General features: G+C 37.7%; 2 protein-coding genes across 9 annotated transcripts in view; one reads left to right on the top strand and one right to left on the bottom strand.

Moving 5' to 3' along the window:
- LOC6050925 (guanylate cyclase soluble subunit beta-1) overlaps positions 1–15,291 on the top strand; it is a 151,141-nt gene extending 135,850 nt beyond the window's left edge. For 6 of the 8 annotated variants that reach the window (XM_038251596.1, XM_038251602.1, XM_038251593.1 and 3 more), the window contains exons 5-12: positions 299–853; positions 1,003–1,401; positions 1,504–1,615; positions 1,678–1,837; positions 1,897–1,979; positions 2,040–2,586; positions 5,741–5,898; positions 14,111–15,291. In XM_038251596.1, the coding sequence (XP_038107524.1) occupies positions 299–853; positions 1,003–1,401; positions 1,504–1,615; positions 1,678–1,837; positions 1,897–1,979; positions 2,040–2,586; positions 5,741–5,898; positions 14,111–14,294 (2,198 nt within the window). In that variant the 3' untranslated portion in view covers positions 14,295–15,291. Of the gene's footprint in view, positions 1–298; positions 854–1,002; positions 1,402–1,503; positions 1,616–1,677; positions 1,838–1,896; positions 1,980–2,039; positions 2,587–5,740; positions 5,903–14,110 lie in introns of those variants that run through there. The other 2 variants (XM_038251616.1, XM_038251608.1) reach the window with 2 other exon arrangements.
- Positions 5,906–7,390, bottom strand: LOC6050924. Its single transcript, XM_001867405.2, has 4 exons — positions 6,779–7,390; positions 6,503–6,716; positions 6,355–6,450; positions 5,906–6,290 (listed from the first exon to the last, which is right to left on the bottom strand). Exons 1-4 carry the CDS (start codon positions 7,098–7,100, stop codon positions 5,906–5,908), a joined length of 1,017 nt encoding a protein of 338 aa, XP_001867440.1. The 5' UTR covers positions 7,101–7,390.
- Positions 15,292–18,309: the final 3,018 nt, after the last annotated feature.

Below are 18,309 nucleotides of genomic sequence, written 5' to 3'. Positions count from 1 at the left end.
GTCGATATGAATGCTACGAGAGAGATTAATTTTAAGATTACTTCCAAAACCGACCACCAGGAGCGTTGCAGTTGCCAAAGAGAAGCTTTGAGTAATGCAGTTGACGTTATTGTTCTGTGATTAGACTTATTGATCGAAGCTTTCCAAATCCTACCATTGGAGTGAGACAGTTGTCAAAGAGAACTCTCTTCGGTGATAATAGCGCTTTAGGGGTCAGATTTGAAACTTCACTCAACTTTTCTACAACTGCAATGATTGGATTTGGTAGCAATTCTTAATCCAAGGTATTCCCCCGCAGACATTCCCGCCGGTGACATCCTCGAGCTGTTCGGCAAGACGTTCTTCGAGTTCTGCCAGGACTCTGGCTACGACAAGATTCTCCAGGTGCTCGGTGCGACGCCGCGGGATTTCCTCCAGAACCTGGACGCCCTGCACGACCACCTGGGCACGCTGTACCCGGGAATGCGAGCACCCTCGTTCCGGTGTACGGAAACGGACGGCCAACTCGTACTGCACTACTACTCCGAACGGCCCGGCCTGGAGCACATCGTGATAGGTATCGTCAAAGCAGTCGCCTCGAAACTCCATGGAGTGGACGTGGAGATCAAGATCATCCGGCGGAAGGGTGATCCGATCGATGACAAGCCAAAATCAGCACCTCCGGTGCAACCTGTGCCAACGCCGATCCCCGTGGTTCCAATGGCGACACCGCCAACCATAGCAGACAACAGACCAGTTCCTATCTTCATCTCCACCGACCCGGCTGCCGCCGAGTTGGCCAACCTAGGGTTATGTAAACGAATACTAATGTCTAAAACGTACGGTGAATCTTATCTATCGAATAGACTGAATAGTACGTTGATCCCCACCGGTATTGCACTGTCCGAACACCGTAGCGCTAACGAGTGGCATTCTCCTCTCCTTTTCTTTCTCTCTATTTCTCTATCTCTTTTTCTCCAACGCACAACCAACCATTCCGACGCGTGTGTGTCCCCGTGGTAGATTTAGCAACCTCCAAAAGCTCGACAACGCTTGCACACCGAACCGAACCTACGTCTTGCAATGGCAATAAACCTAGCTTAAGTAGTAGTCAAAACGGAAGCAATAGTAGACTGTTTTTCGAAGATCATCAGCTACGCCACCAAACGACCACTAGTAGTAATGGTACCATAAATTGTGATAGAACCACCACCAGCAGCAGCAGCCTACCGCATCCGCAGTCTCCAGCGCTAAAGTCTCCGCGATCCAAAAGTGGACCCGTAACGGCAGCGACCAGCCCGGCCAAGGTCGAACTGTACGACCACTTTCAGTTTCTGATCACGGAGATCTCCGGCCCCAAGACGCCCACCCGAAGGAGTGAGGAGAAGGAACAGCAAGCGGACTTCCAACTGGTGGCCAAAGGTACAACAAATCACCACCAGGATCGCTGCAGTCACCACAGAGAAGACTGCAGCGCTTCCGCGGTCGGATTTGAAACCTTCTAACGCTCCACCCCCATTGCAGCTCCAATGATCTCGCCAACGACGTTCTGCAAGGTGTTTCCCTTCCACCTGATGTTCAACCGGGATCTGATAATCGTGCAGGCCGGCAGGTCGGTGTCGCGAGTTATACCCAAGTAAGACCACCCTTTCCTATTAATCTCGTGGAATCTACAGTGACCTCTTCTGATTTTTCAAGAATCTCCGAGAAAAACTGCCACCTCCTGACAATCTTCGAAGCGGTTCGGCCGCACCTGCAGATGAGCTTCGGCAACATTCTGTCCCACATCAACACGATCTATGTGCTCAAGACCAAGTCGGGCGTGATGTCAATCAGCGAGCGATACCTAAGACTGAAGGTTTGTTCGCAAAAGATCGCTGTTTGTTCGTCAGTAACAAGAGTCTTCTTTTCTTGCAGGGTCAAATGATGTATATTCCAGAGTCGGACCTGATCCTGTTCCAGTGCTACCCGAGCGTTATGAACCTGGACGATTTGACCAAGTGAGTACCATGATCGCAATGCAAGATCTACCGATCCTACAAATTCCCAACATATTTCAGGAAAGGCCTCCACATCTCGGACATCCCGCTGCACGACGCGTCCCGCGATCTGGTGCTGCTGTCCGAAAAGTTCGAGGCGGAGTACAAACTGACCACCAACCTGGAGATCCTGACGGACAAGCTGCAGCAGACGTACCGCGACCTGGAGAGCGAAAAGTCCAAAACCGATCGGTTGCTCTACTCGGTGCTGCCGAAAACGGTCGCCAACGAGCTGCGACACCAGCGCCCGGTTCCACCGAAGCGGTACGACAGCGTGACGCTCATGTTCTCCGGGATCGTGGGCTTCGGGCAGTACTGTGCGGTCAACACGGACGCCGAGGGTGCCATGAAGATCGTCAAGATGCTCAACGAGCTGTACACGATCTTCGACGAGCTGACCGACTCGAAGAGCAACAGCAACATCTTCAAGGTGGAAACGGTGGGCGACAAGTACATGGCCGTGTCGGGACTGCCGGACGAGTGCGAGAACCACGCCAAGTGTATAGCGCGGCTCGCGCTGGACATGATGGACATGGCGCGGAACGTCAAGATGGGAGCGGAGACGATGGTGAGTTCATTGGAAATACAAGGACTTCTTTGACTACAGACTTTGAGTGATGTGAATCAAGGATCAACCTAGGAGAAGGGACTGCTTGGGACTTGATACTTCTGATATCAAGAAATTTGTTGTTAACGATAAAATTATCGAGATTCTATCGTTATTGTTATCTTTATCGTTATCGTTATTTCGATAATTCTATCGACGATAATCTTGTTGACAATCATGGACGGTAACTAATTTTTAAAATCAACCAACCTTTACAAAATTTATAAAACTTACAAAACTTACAAAATTTACATTCAAAACTGGCAGCGCTAGTCCGAGAGAATGATGGTCTCGAGTCGAGAGAATAGTGGAACCATTCACGGACGCAGAGAACACAGCTCGAGATGGGCGATAAAACTATTCTCTCGAGGTTCATTTGCAAAAAAAGTTCATCCGTCAAACAAAAAACCAAAAGTGTAGGACAACGGGAATGGAACCAGAGACCTTTGACAAACCAATACAATGACTTAGCTGCCTCGGCCACCACAACTTGGTGACCATGGAGTAGTCAGAAGTCGATGTATGACATTTGTTGGAGATTTATTGATTCAACTAACGAATGAACTCGTTTGTTATGATGGTGTGAGTTGGTACCATTATTCTATCGATTTTGGCACTGAGCCCTCAAAAAAATTTTGAGAGAACGATTATCTCGACTCTGCATTTTGGGTGTACAAAATTTACAAAATTTACAAAATTTACAAAATTTACAAAATTTACAAAATTTACAAAATTTACAAAATTTACAAAATTAACAAAATTAACAAAATTTACAAAATTTACAAAATTTGCAAAATTTACAAAATTTACAAAATTTACAAAATTACAAAATTTACAAAAGTTTTGAAATTTACAAAATTTACAAAATTTACAGCCTTAACAAAATTTACAGAATTCACAACCTTTACAAAATTAAAAAAAGTTACAAAATTTGCAAAATTTACAAAATTTACAAAATTTACAAAATTTACAAAATCTACAAAATTTACAAAATTTACAAAATTTACAAAATTTACAAAATTAGCAATATATACAAAATTTACAAAATTTACAAAATTTTCAAAATTTAGAAATTTTACAAAATTTACAATATTTACAAAATATACAAAATTTACAAAATTTATCATATTTACAAAAGTCACAAAATTTACAAAGTTAGCCATATTAGCAAAATTTACTAAACATACTTGCTGGGTCGATCAAATTAACCAAATTTAAAAAAATCTAGATGACCAAAATGTCCAAATTAATCAAAATTACAAAATTGACTAAATTTACCAAACAAAACAGGTTGAAAAAATTGATCAGATTGATCAAATTGACTAAAATTACCAAATACAAAATTATAAAAGTTACAAATTTTACAAAAGCTACAAAACTAGCAAAATTTACAAAACTTACTTCCTTGCTTTCCAAATTGATCAAATTGACCAAATAAAAAAATATCGAGCAAAATGACCAAAATGATCAAACAGACCAGATTGACCAAATAGACCAGATTGACTAAATTGACCAAATTGACCATATTGTCCAAATTGACCAAAATTAACAAATTGATCAGATTGACCAAAATTACCAAATTGATCAGACTGATCAAATTGACAACAATTTACAAAATTGAAAATAATTTACAAAACTTACTTGTTGGGTCGCGGACCAGAACATTACAAAAATACTAAATATTACAAAATACCATCTCTGAAAAAAAGGCTTTTTGAAAACATTAGAATTGTACAAAAAGTTTAAACTCTATTAAAGTGAAAATGCATTCAAAATTTCGCTTCGTTTGATACCCGTATTGCTAATTATGAAATTTCAGGTATTTAAAAAAATCTATTTTGAGAAACTTAGGTATTTTACAAAAAAAAATACTCTGAAGTGAAGATACATACATAATTTCAAATAATGAAAATTTGAGTACTTTTGAAAAAATAAGGTTTTTGTGAAAATTTTAGCATTTTACTACAAAAAAGTAAAGTAAAAGTAAAAGTATACAAAATTTTGCTTCGTTTTATACCTTATTTAAAATTATGAAAATTTGAGTATTTTAAAAATATACAGTGTTTTGAGTAAGGCCGTTGAATTTTTTTTTTAAATTTATCGGCCTCAAAAAAGCAGGGGGTCAAAAAACATTTTTGAGCAATTCCAGCTCAAATCGGGAATTTTTCTGGTACTTTTGTACCCGACCCTCTCCGATTTCAATGAAACTTTGCAGACATGTTAGTTTAGGCCTATATAAGCCATTAGCTCCATGTACAAGCCAGTTGCACCCGAAGAACACATTTGAGGAGGGCGTTAGTTATTTAAATATTTTTGTATTTTGTGATTTAAAAATTACTGTACCTCGAAGCCGTTGCATCGTATCAAAAAGTGGTCAAAGACAAACTTGTAGGAAATTTGATGGGCTTTTTGAAAAAAAAATACATCGAAAGAAAAATCAATGCAAACTTTTATGAGATTTTTCAATTTTTAAGTTTGAAAGGTAAATTTAGAGGTGATGTCACGATTATTTTTATTATTATTTTTTTTTGAAGAAATAGCATAAGATGTTACAAAAAGGCTAAAATGCAGAATGGTATATCTCTTCTAAAAAAAATACAAAAAATCATTCACTGGAACTGTTTTTTTTTTTTTGAATAGTGGTTTTAACGTAATTTAAAAAAACGATATTGGGAATCGATTTCCCAGACAATTTTACATAAAGGTCTCCATATTGACCATTGTCCTAAGTCCAATCCTTGTGAAGTTACAGCGATTTAAAAAAAAATGTTGAAAAAATAGGTTTTTTGGTGATTTTTTGCCATTGACAGACTTGATTTTTCAGTTTTGTAAATATTTTTACCGGCAAGCTCGTCCAATTTCCTTGTAGAACCTTTTTGAGACCAGAGACTTCGGGACAAAGTATTACTTGACTTGAAACTATGAATAACTTGAGACTACTATCTACTTCTCGAAACAAGGATTTACATAGGACAAATCTGCCTACTTTACAATTTTAGACTAGAAACTACTTGAAAGCAACAAGAAGTATTAGTGAAATTTTGTGACCTAGAAATCAATTTGCTAGAAGCCGGACCAATCATTAAAGGATGTGTGATATCTCGCCCCTCCACAGAAAATCACCATCGGTATTCACTCGGGCGAGGTCGTCACGGGGGTGATCGGCAACCGGATGCCCCGCTACTGCCTGTTCGGCAACACCGTCAACATCACGAGTCGAACGGAGACCACGGGCGTGCCCGGCCGGATCAACATCAGTGAAACCACGTACAAGTAAGTATCAGTCGAGCAGATCAATGTATTTCTTTATTTTGCGTGGCACGGCCAGTTTGGCTATTCCGCGCGGTAGCTGGAACGCGTTCCGTAACAGGTTCCGCACGTGACACCGGCAGATCAGCTTCAGCTTGGGCACTCCGAAGACCTGCTCGCGCGGGATTAGGTTGTCCTGGAGCAGGGTGCCGTACTTGAGCTCGAACATCTCCTTGCGCACGTGGAAGAGGTGGGGTTTATAGGGAAGCTCGATCATGACGGTGCAGGTTAGGAGCAGCTTCAGGCAGGACACCAGCTGGTACGGGTAGGACCGGTTTTCGTTCTCGCGCAGTTTGTCCAGCAGGCTGATGATTGGGGGGGCTCCGCCGTCGTCCGGGTTCGGGTCGGCACCGTGGCTGATAATTTTGGGGATGGGAATGTTAGTATGGAGGTTTTGAGATGTTTTTGGGGGGTTTGTACCGTAGAAGGATCATGACGATGTCGGGAGCTGAAGCTTGGATAGCTGTCCTTAGGGGTGCAGCCTTCCCGCAAGATTCTATTGGAATATCTATGAATCTAGTTGTAAGATGTTAGTGGGGAACTACTACGAAAAAACTGTTAGTATTACTTGGTTGGCATGGTGTTATGGTACGCGTACGAGTAATGCGGAAAGCAAAGTTTCGAATTCCCAGCATGGTGTAGAAAGAACACTAGCGCTCGTAGATTCTCGTCCTGATCTTTAAAGTCACTCTTCCAGCCGGCTATGAAGTGAGGCGCATTGGCTCCAAACAACGCCCCCAGGAAGATCCTCTCGAACGTGTTTTCGCACTGGTAGATCTCCTCTAAAGGATCAAGCTTATGGTATCAGGTATTATGAAAACTTCCATTGAAGCTTTAAACCTACCCAACAAAGTCCGTATCACCTCGGAATCCTCCAGACTCCAATCCCAGGCCACCCGCACCGCGATATACAACACATTATGGAACTTCCCCATCATGCAAACCTCGTGATTCCCATACTTCATCTTCCGGTGGTAGTCTATGGCGGACTTTACCGCCAACGCCACCGCCAACTGTGCCGAGGCCGTCTGCCGACCCTCAATACATCCGGATATCACCGCGTTCAGGTGGTCAATCACGTCCCGGCGACTCTTGCGCGACTTGAGTCCACTTCGCTCCAACTTCCGGAACGACTCCTCGAAGAACACCTCGAATACGTACTCCATCTCCCCCCCAATCCAAAATCAGTCCGCAAATCCGAAATCACTGCAGAAGAACAACTTTTCTGATATTGTTTCCCCCCTACTCAGTATTATTGCCTTTTCCGTTAATTAATTTTCGTTCCTTCCCTCCCCTCCGCACAGAATCCGGTTTCCTCGTTTGCTCAAAGTTGGTCCTCTTTGTGGTCCAACGAAACAATACAAGCTGCCCTCAAATCTCAACGCACCCCGTCGTCGTATTGTCCGGTAGTAAGAATTAAGTCAACAACCATCCGGAACCACCCCCCGATCGGAACTGAGCAGCAACAGCAGTGCCAGTGTAGGGAAAAATTTAATTACCTGCCGCCTGGCCTGACCAGCGAAAAAGGGGCTACCTTTATTTTCGGCCTCAAGAGACACTGTTACCCGGACTGGTGTGTGGTTGGGGAAGGATCGAAAGTTATTTTATTTATTTTCAAGTGTGTGGGGTGGTTTCTGGTTCTGAGGGTGGCGGAAGCGGGGTTTATCGGTATTTGAGTGCAGGATGGAAATACTTTAGACACGGAAAGGTGTTGTGATTTTGTTTTACATTTATTGAAATATTGATGACTAGGCTCCTTTGGTTTTTTCAAATTGAATTATAAATAATAGGATGTTATACATAGCTCTAAAACTAATCGAATTTCTATAGTTTTTCAGTAATAGGTAATGACGTACCAATGTACAATTTAAAGCATTTTTGGAGTTGATAAGTCGTAAACTGAACCACAATCGATCGATAAACGGCTTAGTTTACAAGTGGCACTTTGGACCTGTTGCAAACTGACCCGGGGAATTTAGTATAAAAGATGAAAGTTATGTTTCAAATAAATTTTGTCAGCAAAAAGTTTGTATCAAGCATATAAAATCCATAAGTACAGTTTGTAGTACGGATTTTCCCCTTTCAAAATATGCTCAATAGCTCAATCTTTGTTAAAATAAACAAATTGATAGCTAATTGTTTCAAATAAATAGACTTTTATTTCAAGTTATTACATAACAAGTCAATACATAATAATAAAATAAAAATAATACATTTTTGAAGAAAAAAATATTTTGACAAAGGTGATTCAAAAAGACTGAGTCCATATAAAAAGGCTCTAAAATAGAAAGCCTACATGGAGAGGCAAAATGTTACTCTCAAAATTCCAATAGAGCGGTCAAATCTGGGTTTTGTAAGCATTAAACTATTGTTAAACATTAATTTCTAAAATAAGTTAATGTATTCAACAGTTTCACAAAATGTTTTTGCGAAAAAATATTTTCAACTAACTCCAACCTGTTGCTCGATTGGAACTGTGATTTGACAGTTCCCTGAGAGTAACATTTCGCCTCTCATTATAGGCCCTCTACTCGAAGTTGGTCCGAGATTTCCATAGCCGGAATAATTGTAGCCCTACATTTTCAGCTCTATGGTCCACTCTCCACTTTTTTTTTGTTTTCATAGAACATTTTAAGTTTCAAGCTAGATTTGTTGAGCCTTTCAACTTTTAAACTACCCTAATGGCTAAACAGAGCAATTCAGGTTTTATGTGACTATCATAGAGCAAATCTCTACGAAATCGGTCTTTTTTATATTTAAATTTTTGATTATTTTAATCCGACTAGAGCGTCCAATTTCCCGGGTTACAAATTTCCCGGGAAATGGGAAATTCCGGGAATTCCCGGGAAATTTAAATTTATTGAAAATTGTTTTGATCTTGGTTCTGCTGCAACTTAGTTGTTTAGAACAGCGACTTAAAGGCTAAAACAATTGTGAAGATCAATTAACAGCTTAACTGCATGTAAAAAATCATAAAACTGCAAGAAAATGTTATCTTTTTCTTATTTTATAAGCTCCAATAGTACAATAAATCAAAAAATAATGTCATTTATTTTTTTATTAAGCTAATTAGACAGTGAGTAGTGAAACAGCATCTAATTCCGTCGTACCTCTTATGTTGAAAGGTCAGCACTTTGACGTTCAATTACAACTCATTGAAGGCGTTTTCAACTTAAATAGAGTGATAAATAGCTCAATAAGAAGTGAGCAAGCAAGTTACTTTTAAAAGTTTTGCAAAATTAGTTGTCTAAATAGAAAAAATAGCAAATTGGATGGAGTTAGGAGCGAGTGTTTAACTTGCGAAACCTACGAGAATTTCCCCTAAAATGAATCCATACTCCACAATCATTCACATTATTTTCTTGCCTCTTTGACCAGTAAAAGAGAGCGTGGTTTGATACAAAAAGTTGGAAAAAAAACATGCAGAAATGAGTGGATTCAGTTCTTGGACAAAATGGCAAAGCAAAAATCAAACTTTTCTTGTTTGTTTACTTCAAACAACTCAATGTATTCAAATATTTCTAATTAACATCATGTCACAATCAGTCTTACATGTTTTGATATTTAAGCTTCTAACACCAATTGTTACACCAGTGCTCCATTTTTCTTTTACTACATATTGTAATTTCTTGTATACCAGGTATTTAACGAATTGAAATAATTCTTCTTGCACATAACTATTTTAAAAATGTTAAGATACCAATTTGATTTTCAACTCATTAGATCATGGTAAACAAAAACGTAAAAATTCTCAATTTAATATATTTTTTATGAAATAACTCCAAATATTCTTGAAAAAGCTTACTTAATTTTTCCGTAGCTTCAAAAATTATTATTATCAGATATCAAAGTGTCTGATAATCTGATTAATTGTATATGAGCTATAAAATAAATTTAATTGAACAAAATCATCTTCATTTATTTTTCTCTGAGCATCTAAAAAAACGGTTCCAAAAAGTATAGAAAATGTGTACTTTTGCTTTAATTTCGGGAATTCCCGGGAAATTTATAAATTGCCCGGGAAACGGGAAATATATTTTTTCGGGAAATCCCGGGAATTCCCGGGAATTTTTTTTCCGGGACGGGAAATTGGACGCTCTAAATCCGACTGAAACTTTTTTGGTGCTTTTGGTATGCCCAAAGAAGCCATTTTGAATCATTATTTTGTCCATATAATTTTCCATACAAATTTGGCAGCTATCCATACAAAAATGATGAAAATGAAAATTCAAAAATCTGTATCTTTTGAAGGAATTTTTGATCGATTTGGTGTCTTTGGCAAAGTTGTAGGTATGGATAAGGACTGCACTAAAGAAATGATGAAAAATAAAAAAGTATAAAAATTGAAACTAGAATCCATGGTTTCAACATCTTAATGAAAAAAGTGTTTTAAAATGCATTATACACCTGTCCAGTTGTTTTGCCATCATTAGTTTCCAAAATATCTAAGTATTCACGAATATTTTATTTTTTGCGAAAAATAAAAATTTTGCGGTGCTGTACATTGGAATTTCAAAAGAATTCAAAACATTTTTAAACAAGCATAAACATGATAAATATGAATATCAATGCAGAAAAATGCATTTTAGAATGTTTTCAGTTGATTTTTTTTTTCTATTTTCATGGAAATTTTCAAGTTTTTTGGAAAAATATTTTTTTGCCCCCTGATTTTTCAGACCAATTCTGAAGGGGGGTTCGAAATTAACTTTGAAAAATATTTGCAACGGCCTAAAATGAAATGTAGAATGTCTTTTGCTCAAATAGTAGCAATGTTATGGTTCAAACATTTTTTTTTGAAAATCGTCAAAAAAGAGGGCGTGACCAAAAATAGAAAAATGGTAAAATCAGCACCAAACTTGAAATTTCTGTTAACTATCGATAGATGGACGTTCCCTCCAAGCTTGGAACAAATCGGTGAAGGTCGAGTCCCAAAGTGTACCCAGTTGACCTGAAATGACCCAAATAGTACTTTTAGCAATTCCGAATAGAATTTTCAAAATAATTCTGAAAAGTTCTACTTTTCAGCACTGAAATTGGTGCTAAAAAACTGAGCTTTGCAGCACTTGTTTCGAAAGGTAATACTTTTCAAAATTATTCTGATTTAAATGGTGGATTGACTAAACATAAATGGACTTTTGACTTACAATTCCATTCAAAGGGGTTTTTTTCGGAATTGCAAAAAATATAGAATGGAACTCGTTGCAAAAGTTGTTTTTTTCAGCACTCGTCTTGTTTATCTAATTGGGTGAACCACGTTGGATAAATGTACGACTCGTGCTGAAAAAAACAACTGCAACTTTTTGCATAAACTACTCTCTCTGCTATCATTTGAGTGCTGAAAAGTTTAACTTTTCAGCACGAGTATCAAAAAGTATTAGCAGGCCAATGATTGATACCTAAGAGCACGCAATGGCACTGATCTTATTGACGTCCAGGTAAAGAACATCCTGGAAGGAGCGCAACCAACTACATCCGTAGTTCTGTTAGATTCCCCGAATTATCTTGATCAGAACAGTATAGCTCTGGTTCCTTGCAATTGTCCTATTTTCTTACCTTTACGTTGGCTTGATTTTCATTATGACCTAGCTGGTGGCCTGTGGAAACGGTTCGTAAACCTTTGACCACCGCGGGTCAGAGTCGAGACGGCTGAAAGAAAGGGGCGCGACAATGTGGGAAAGGGAAGTAATTTGTGATTGTAGACGGTATTGTTTTGAATTGACAAGAAAGAACATGGGGCGTAATCTAATCACATGTTCTTCCAGGATGCTTTCTTCGGACTGGCTGCGCTTGTGTTTGATTAGATTAGATTAGATTAGATTAGACGGTATTGTTTTGATTCGCAGTATGTTTAGTCAACAGCTGTGGATGTACCTGAATCATCGCAGAACGGGGTTTCTCTTCTCTACATTCTCAGCTACCACCTATCTCCTATTTTTATTTTGCTCTACTGATTGTCATATCTCGGCTGATTCTTCAATTTAATAACCATCATTTGATTTTGATTTCACTAATTTTTGACTCTCTTATCTCTCAAAGCTTTTCCACTCTTTTTTTACCAATTGATACTGCTGAAACAAACTTTGTTTTTTTTTCCTTAAAAATATACTTTTCCTTAATGTACTAGTAATATCAAGTCTATTTATCATTTGCCTAATATTTTTGGATTTTATTGCGAATTTATTTATTAGAATAATTCTTTATCTGTCCTATAAATTATCATTACTATAACCTAAGCTTGTTTTGTATCTCAATTTATTAACTTTTGTCATCAATTTTACATCTAATACATCCAGCTTCTCATTTTTATTCTTTAAAATACGCTCATCATTCATTTACTATTGATTCATGATTTTTATAAAATATATTCTCTTTTACTGTCTATTGTTTTCAATCTTCACCCTTTGAGCCCTTACTCAATTTATGGAATAGTTAAAGGATTAACACAAATATTACTATTGTACTTTTGGTAAACTTTTGAATAATATGCCTAGGTCTTAAAATTGTAACCAAACACCGTGATAGAAGAAATAGCAACAGATTAACACGACTCAACATTAGGCAAGATTTCGGGAGAAAACAATACACAGTTAAATAACAATTAGTTTTTGAATTCAAACTAAAAATAAAACAGTTTTTGCTTCAATGGCACACTTTAAATGGTTAGGCGCTTATACTTACAGCAAACCCTACGCAACGTGCCACCCCCGGCCGAGTTAAAATGCGTAACCGGAAAAGAAGGTGTGCATGCCTGGCACGAACACTCAAAGCGTGTTCTAGCGTGATGCTCGTACTGACTCAGAGCAAGGGTGAGATGTAGGTGTGTAAGGGCAGTGCGTGTTCGTCGGGAACCTGGTGCATAAGATGGGTCAAGGCCCGGAAATGCGAATTGCGAGTATCAAAAAGTATTACACACAAACAAGTCACTGAAAAAATACAAAGTTTTCCAGAAAACTGATAAATCTTGTTTTTGCAACTTGTTGCATAAACCACATTTTTCTAAATCTTAGTAATAGGGCAGCGAGTGAGTACCTTGGTTAAATTTGTCATAAAAAAACGAATATAAAACAAAAACACAATTTTCAAATTTTGGCAGTTGATAAAAAGAAATAGAATGTGACCCAAGATGGCGGCCAATATGGCGGAACTGTAATATAGGGAATATTTATGAGCAATTGGGTTTCCTAGATTAATTGTATTGACTGCCATTTACAATATGGCGGCACTTTCTCTCCACCAAAAAATTTAAGCTTTTCCTGTGAGTAGCTAATGATTGACACCGATGAAGTAATTTAAAAAAATACTTATAATTAAGGCAATAAATAAATTTGTTCTATTCTATTACGAATATTGTTTTTTAAAACCTCTCCTCCCAATTGAACGATATTAAATTTTATTAATAATACCAAAAACATAATTTAATTGAGATGTGTTTTTACATGGATTTTTTCCGTGCCCAAATCCCACATGTGCATGGTTCAGAAGCCCTCGATGCGATTACGGATGGGAATTGGGGATGGGTGGAGGTTATGTCTGTAAGCAAAAGAACCGTTCCGTAAAAGGTGTACACACATTGATTGCTCCGGTTCCTGTGCTCTGCACAGGTAGGGCTTCCTTTTCCAATACCTCTGCCAGAAGAGAAGTGCTGAGTCGTTTCGTAATCCTCCTAGAAAATACAGTGTCGAGTGTGTGTGTGTGACGGAAGCGGAGGGGACTTTAGAGAGGTTTGCTTCAAAGGCAGTTTGTTGTTTGATTTCATTCATCGTTTCATCGATTCCGGAAAGCAAAGCAGAAAGGTAAACAGTGGTTAAAGTTTGCTGGGAGGACAACACTCCACCTCCTTGTTCTAAGTATACTTAGTTGCATTGAATAAGATTCCAGTGAGATTTGTAAAGAACTGATTTCTACAAAATTGCAATAACTTCAAAATTGGTAACGTTTGAAATAATTGCACTTTTAAAAAAAAAATCTGTCTTTTTCAACGTAACTGAGTGTAATACGTATTTCGGCATTGGTTTAGAAGTCAGTCTCTCCGCTCGAATCTGGTCCAGTCTGGTACGGTCTCGCCTTAATCGGAAGCAACTTTTGCTGTTTCAGCACCGCCCAATTATAGCTTTTAGTAATTTGATCAAGCAATTATAATTACATCTTCCCACCCTGATTCCTTCCCGTTTTGTAGGCTGCTCTGCGAGCCGGTCAATCAGGATCCCTCGTTCCAGCTGGACTACCGTGGCTCCGTGACCATGAAGGGCAAGCCGGAACCGATGGAGTGCTGGTTTCTGACCCGGAAAACTCCCAGCAGCAACGGACAGCCCCCACCGCTCGGGAGTCCGGCCATTTCCGTAACGCCGGACAAGCAGTGAACTGCAAACTAATATGCAGTGTAGATGTGAAAAGGGGAACTTTGTTACCAAAGGTTAGGGATAAAGAGGATCCAATTAAGTGAGATTAGTAGCAAACTATTCATTACGGTTTGATAAGTCGAAACAAATAACCATTCTGTAGTGTGAGGAAAATAACAAACAATAGTTCGAATGTAGATTAATTTCCTAACTTGAAGAAAGAATAAATCCAAACAAACCAACACAGAAAAAAGAGAGAAATCTATTTATCAATCATCTAAAAAAGCAACTTAACCAACACTAAACTAAAACCAAAAATGGCCAAAAACTCGTCGGAACCTGCTTCGTGGAAGTGACTTGATGTTGTGTTTGCTACCAAACAAATAATAAACTCTATCGTGAGAGAGTCAAAATGAGAGAACAAAACAAACAAAAAACTGTATAGAAAAAAAAAATCTCAAATCAAACCTGATGAAAGCTATTTCTAAAACTGTAAACTAAACCAAATAAAAGCAAACCTGTTGTTGTTGTTGTTTGCCCCCCCGTTTTTGTTGACTGTGGTGATGGTAGGAGGAGCTTGTTTTGTTATCCTTTTCTACAAACCTACTTGTTACGGACGTTTTGCTTTGAGAATCCGTATGTTTTGGTACAAGCTATTGAATTTTTTAACTGGGCGCTACCTTTTCCTGTAAGCAGCTAACTTTAAAACAAAAACACTAGAACCTAGAGAGACGCGAAAAACGAAGGTTTTGAGGGGAATTGAGTAGCGAAACACGATAGGAACAAAACACTCTACAAACAAAATACTTAGTGGAAAATCGCAATTTTGTCCATAACCAGAAGCAGAAACAAAAGAGAGAAAAAAAACACATACAAAAAATAATCAAAACAAACCAAAAAATAGCTAACAATTTTGCGTGTGCTGGAACAGTGTAACAACCAATAAAACAAAAAATAAAGGAATTGTGCAAGGAAATGGTGTCAGTATGGAACAAATAAAGCAAACCCTAAAACGAAAGTCGAGCGTTGTTTTAATTTGTTAGTTTTAAGAAACCTTTTGGGCATTGACAAATCAAGCCAAGAATTTGAATAGGTCAAAACGTGCGAGATAACGGTTTCAAATATTTCATCTTGTAAAAAGATAAATACAGTACACGGAGAAAAATTACTCCCAAAAATTATGAAACTGGTAAACGCGAACGAAGAGTTTAAACAAGTTTGGGTAAAAACACTTTGAACATTTTGTTCGTGGTTCCCAAATTTATGAACGTTTGTTCACGATTTTGAAAACCCATTTATCTCCGTATAGAATGTAACAAATATGGCTGGTTTGTGGGTATTCAGGGGATTAATCCGATTCAAATTCAAAATCAGTGTACATTAGGGTGGTCCAAATCCGGGCATTCTCGAGGCTACCCCCTGAAATCACTAGGCTAAATTCCAAAATTGAGCTCATTCTGACCACGGAAACCCTTCCCTCTAATCACTTGAAGTTTGCATGGAAAAAATCGTCAAAATGTAGGACCTTCATTAGTTTTACAAAAACTTTCCCGAAGACACCATATTTTAAAGATTTTTTGCTGAAAAGATATTAGCTTCCGAAAATGAACATTTTTGCGCAGACGGCTCTAAGGGGCTACCTTAAAAACAATCATCTAGTGTCTAGTGTCTTCGGGAAAGTTGCTCTAAGTTTAATGAAGATCCTACATCTGAAAATTGACAAAGAATGGACAATGTTTTCCTCCATACATTTTGACGATTTTTGTCATACAAACTTCAAGCGATTAGAGGGAGGGGTTCCCGTGGTCAGAATGAGCTCAAATTTGGAATTTTGCCTAGTGATGGGCCAATCTTTGATTTCAGGGGGTTCGTTTTATTTTATTTTGAGAAAATGTTAATAATTGGTGAAAAGCAAAAACACAGAGCGGCTTTAGCTATCAAAATAAAAAAAAAATGAATTTTGAAAAGGATTTGAAAAATACACAGCTTACAACATAAATGCAATTTTTCCAACGTTTGTGCCCACACCATAAAAAAGATACTGGAACGAATTCAAAAATCCAAATAAATTTCAATTCAATCAGCATATTTCTTTACATTAGCAACTAACAATGTTTATTTTATTTGTAAGAACCAAACAGAGTTTAAGATGATTTTACAAGCTTTGTGTATTTTTATTTTATCTCAGTGGATGACATTAAAACTATTTTTGTGTTACAGGCAAAAACGTGTAATAGACGGTAAATTGATAAGAACACATTTTTAAAACACTTTCTGATTTATTTTTCAGCAAAATGAGACACTTACAAGTATTTCTTTCTAATTCACGAGATTTAAAACTAAAGCCTGGAATATTTTTTTCCAAATTTATTTGAAAAGAATATATTTGTATAGAGAAAAATAAAACTAAAAATATTTAATTTGTTTAGTAGAGGTTTCTTTAATTTAAATATAACTTAAATAAATTTTCCCAGCTTTTCAGCAGAATCAAATTCCCGTTTTTTCCATAGTGGCACTAACTAAAAAAAAGTCATTTGAGCAATTCTTCGGATATTTTTTAATTTGTCCATACAAAAAGGCTTACAACTTTTGTCCCTGATCACGAATCCGAGGTTTTTATATCTCGTGACGGAGGGGCGGTACGACCCCTTTCATTTTTGAACATGCGAAAAAAGAGGTGTTTTTCAATAATTTGCAGCCTGAAACGGTGATGAGATAGAAATTTGGTGTCAAAGGGACTTTTATGTAAAATTAGACGCCCGATTTGATTGCGTACTCAGAATTCCAAAAAAAAAGTATTTTTCATCGAAAAAAAAATTTAAAGAAGTTTTAAAAACTCTGCCATTTTCCGTTCCTCTACTGTAAAAAAAATTTGGACATGTCATTCTATGGGAAATTTAATGTACTTTTCGAATGTATATTGACCCAGAAGAGATATTTTTTTCATTTAGAAAAAAATCATTTTGAAATTTCCTGTTTTTTCTAACTTTGCAGAATTATTTTTTTAGAGTGTGACAATGTTCTACAAAGATGTAGAGCAGACAATTACAAAAAAATTGACATATAAACATAAAGGGATTGCTTATGAACAACACGAGTTATCGCAATTTTACGAAAAAAAAGTTTTGAAAAAGTTGGTTGTCGTTGATCATGTCCGTTCATGGTCACCCGCGACAGACACGGACGACAAAACAAAGAGAAACGCAAAAAGTAACTTTTTCAAAACTTTTTTTCGTAAAATCGCAATAATCCCTTATGATCAGGGTTGTTTAAATATCAAAATATCAGCTCTCAGCAACTACAATTATCCCGCCTGAAAATTCATGCCTCAAATACAACTGCTCTTCTCTCCTCATTGAAACTCTCAGCGCCGAACATAGCCGAACACGTTTTCGTGTTTACCCACTCGCGATTGACATTTTCCTTTTCTCTCTCATTCCCGCTTCCACGATCATCCTACCGCAACAGCGTTTAACCACAAAAGCCGCCACAAAACCAATTTCGCGAACACAGTTTAACGGGACGTAATGCGTGGTCGGCTCCTAATCGCCATCTCGCGGTCTCTCATTGCAGTTTTAGGAGAGATTGAGAGACTCAGCAGTGAGAGCGCATAGTCGAGGAAAAAGGGAGGAGTGATAGAGAGAGAATGATATCGCTGGGAATCACGAGACACAAGAAGAGATCTCACAAGCTATAGTGACGGCCGCTATACTCTCGGATATTTTTGGTGCAGAGATAATCTATTGATAGCTTTTTTATCACTCATTTGCAACACTGCTTATGATTATATATCAAAAGTTTTGTAATCGTCTGCTCTACAAGTTTGTAGAACATTGTTACACTATGAAAAATAACCCTGCAAATTTAGAAAAAAACACGCCATTTTAAAATGAAAAATGTTGTTCTAAATGAAAAAACTAACTTAATCCACCTATGTGGTTGGAGCCTTCCTCACTTATTACCAACAATGCCTGATGTGATGGAATTGTACAAAAATTTCATCTATTTTTTAGATCCGGAACAAAAAAGTACATAC

This window comes from Culex quinquefasciatus, chromosome 1 (assembly GCF_015732765.1).
Source record: "Culex quinquefasciatus strain JHB chromosome 1, VPISU_Cqui_1.0_pri_paternal, whole genome shotgun sequence".
NCBI lineage: Eukaryota > Metazoa > Arthropoda > Insecta > Diptera > Culicidae > Culex > Culex quinquefasciatus.
This window is presented reverse-complemented; position numbering and strand designations above follow the sequence as displayed.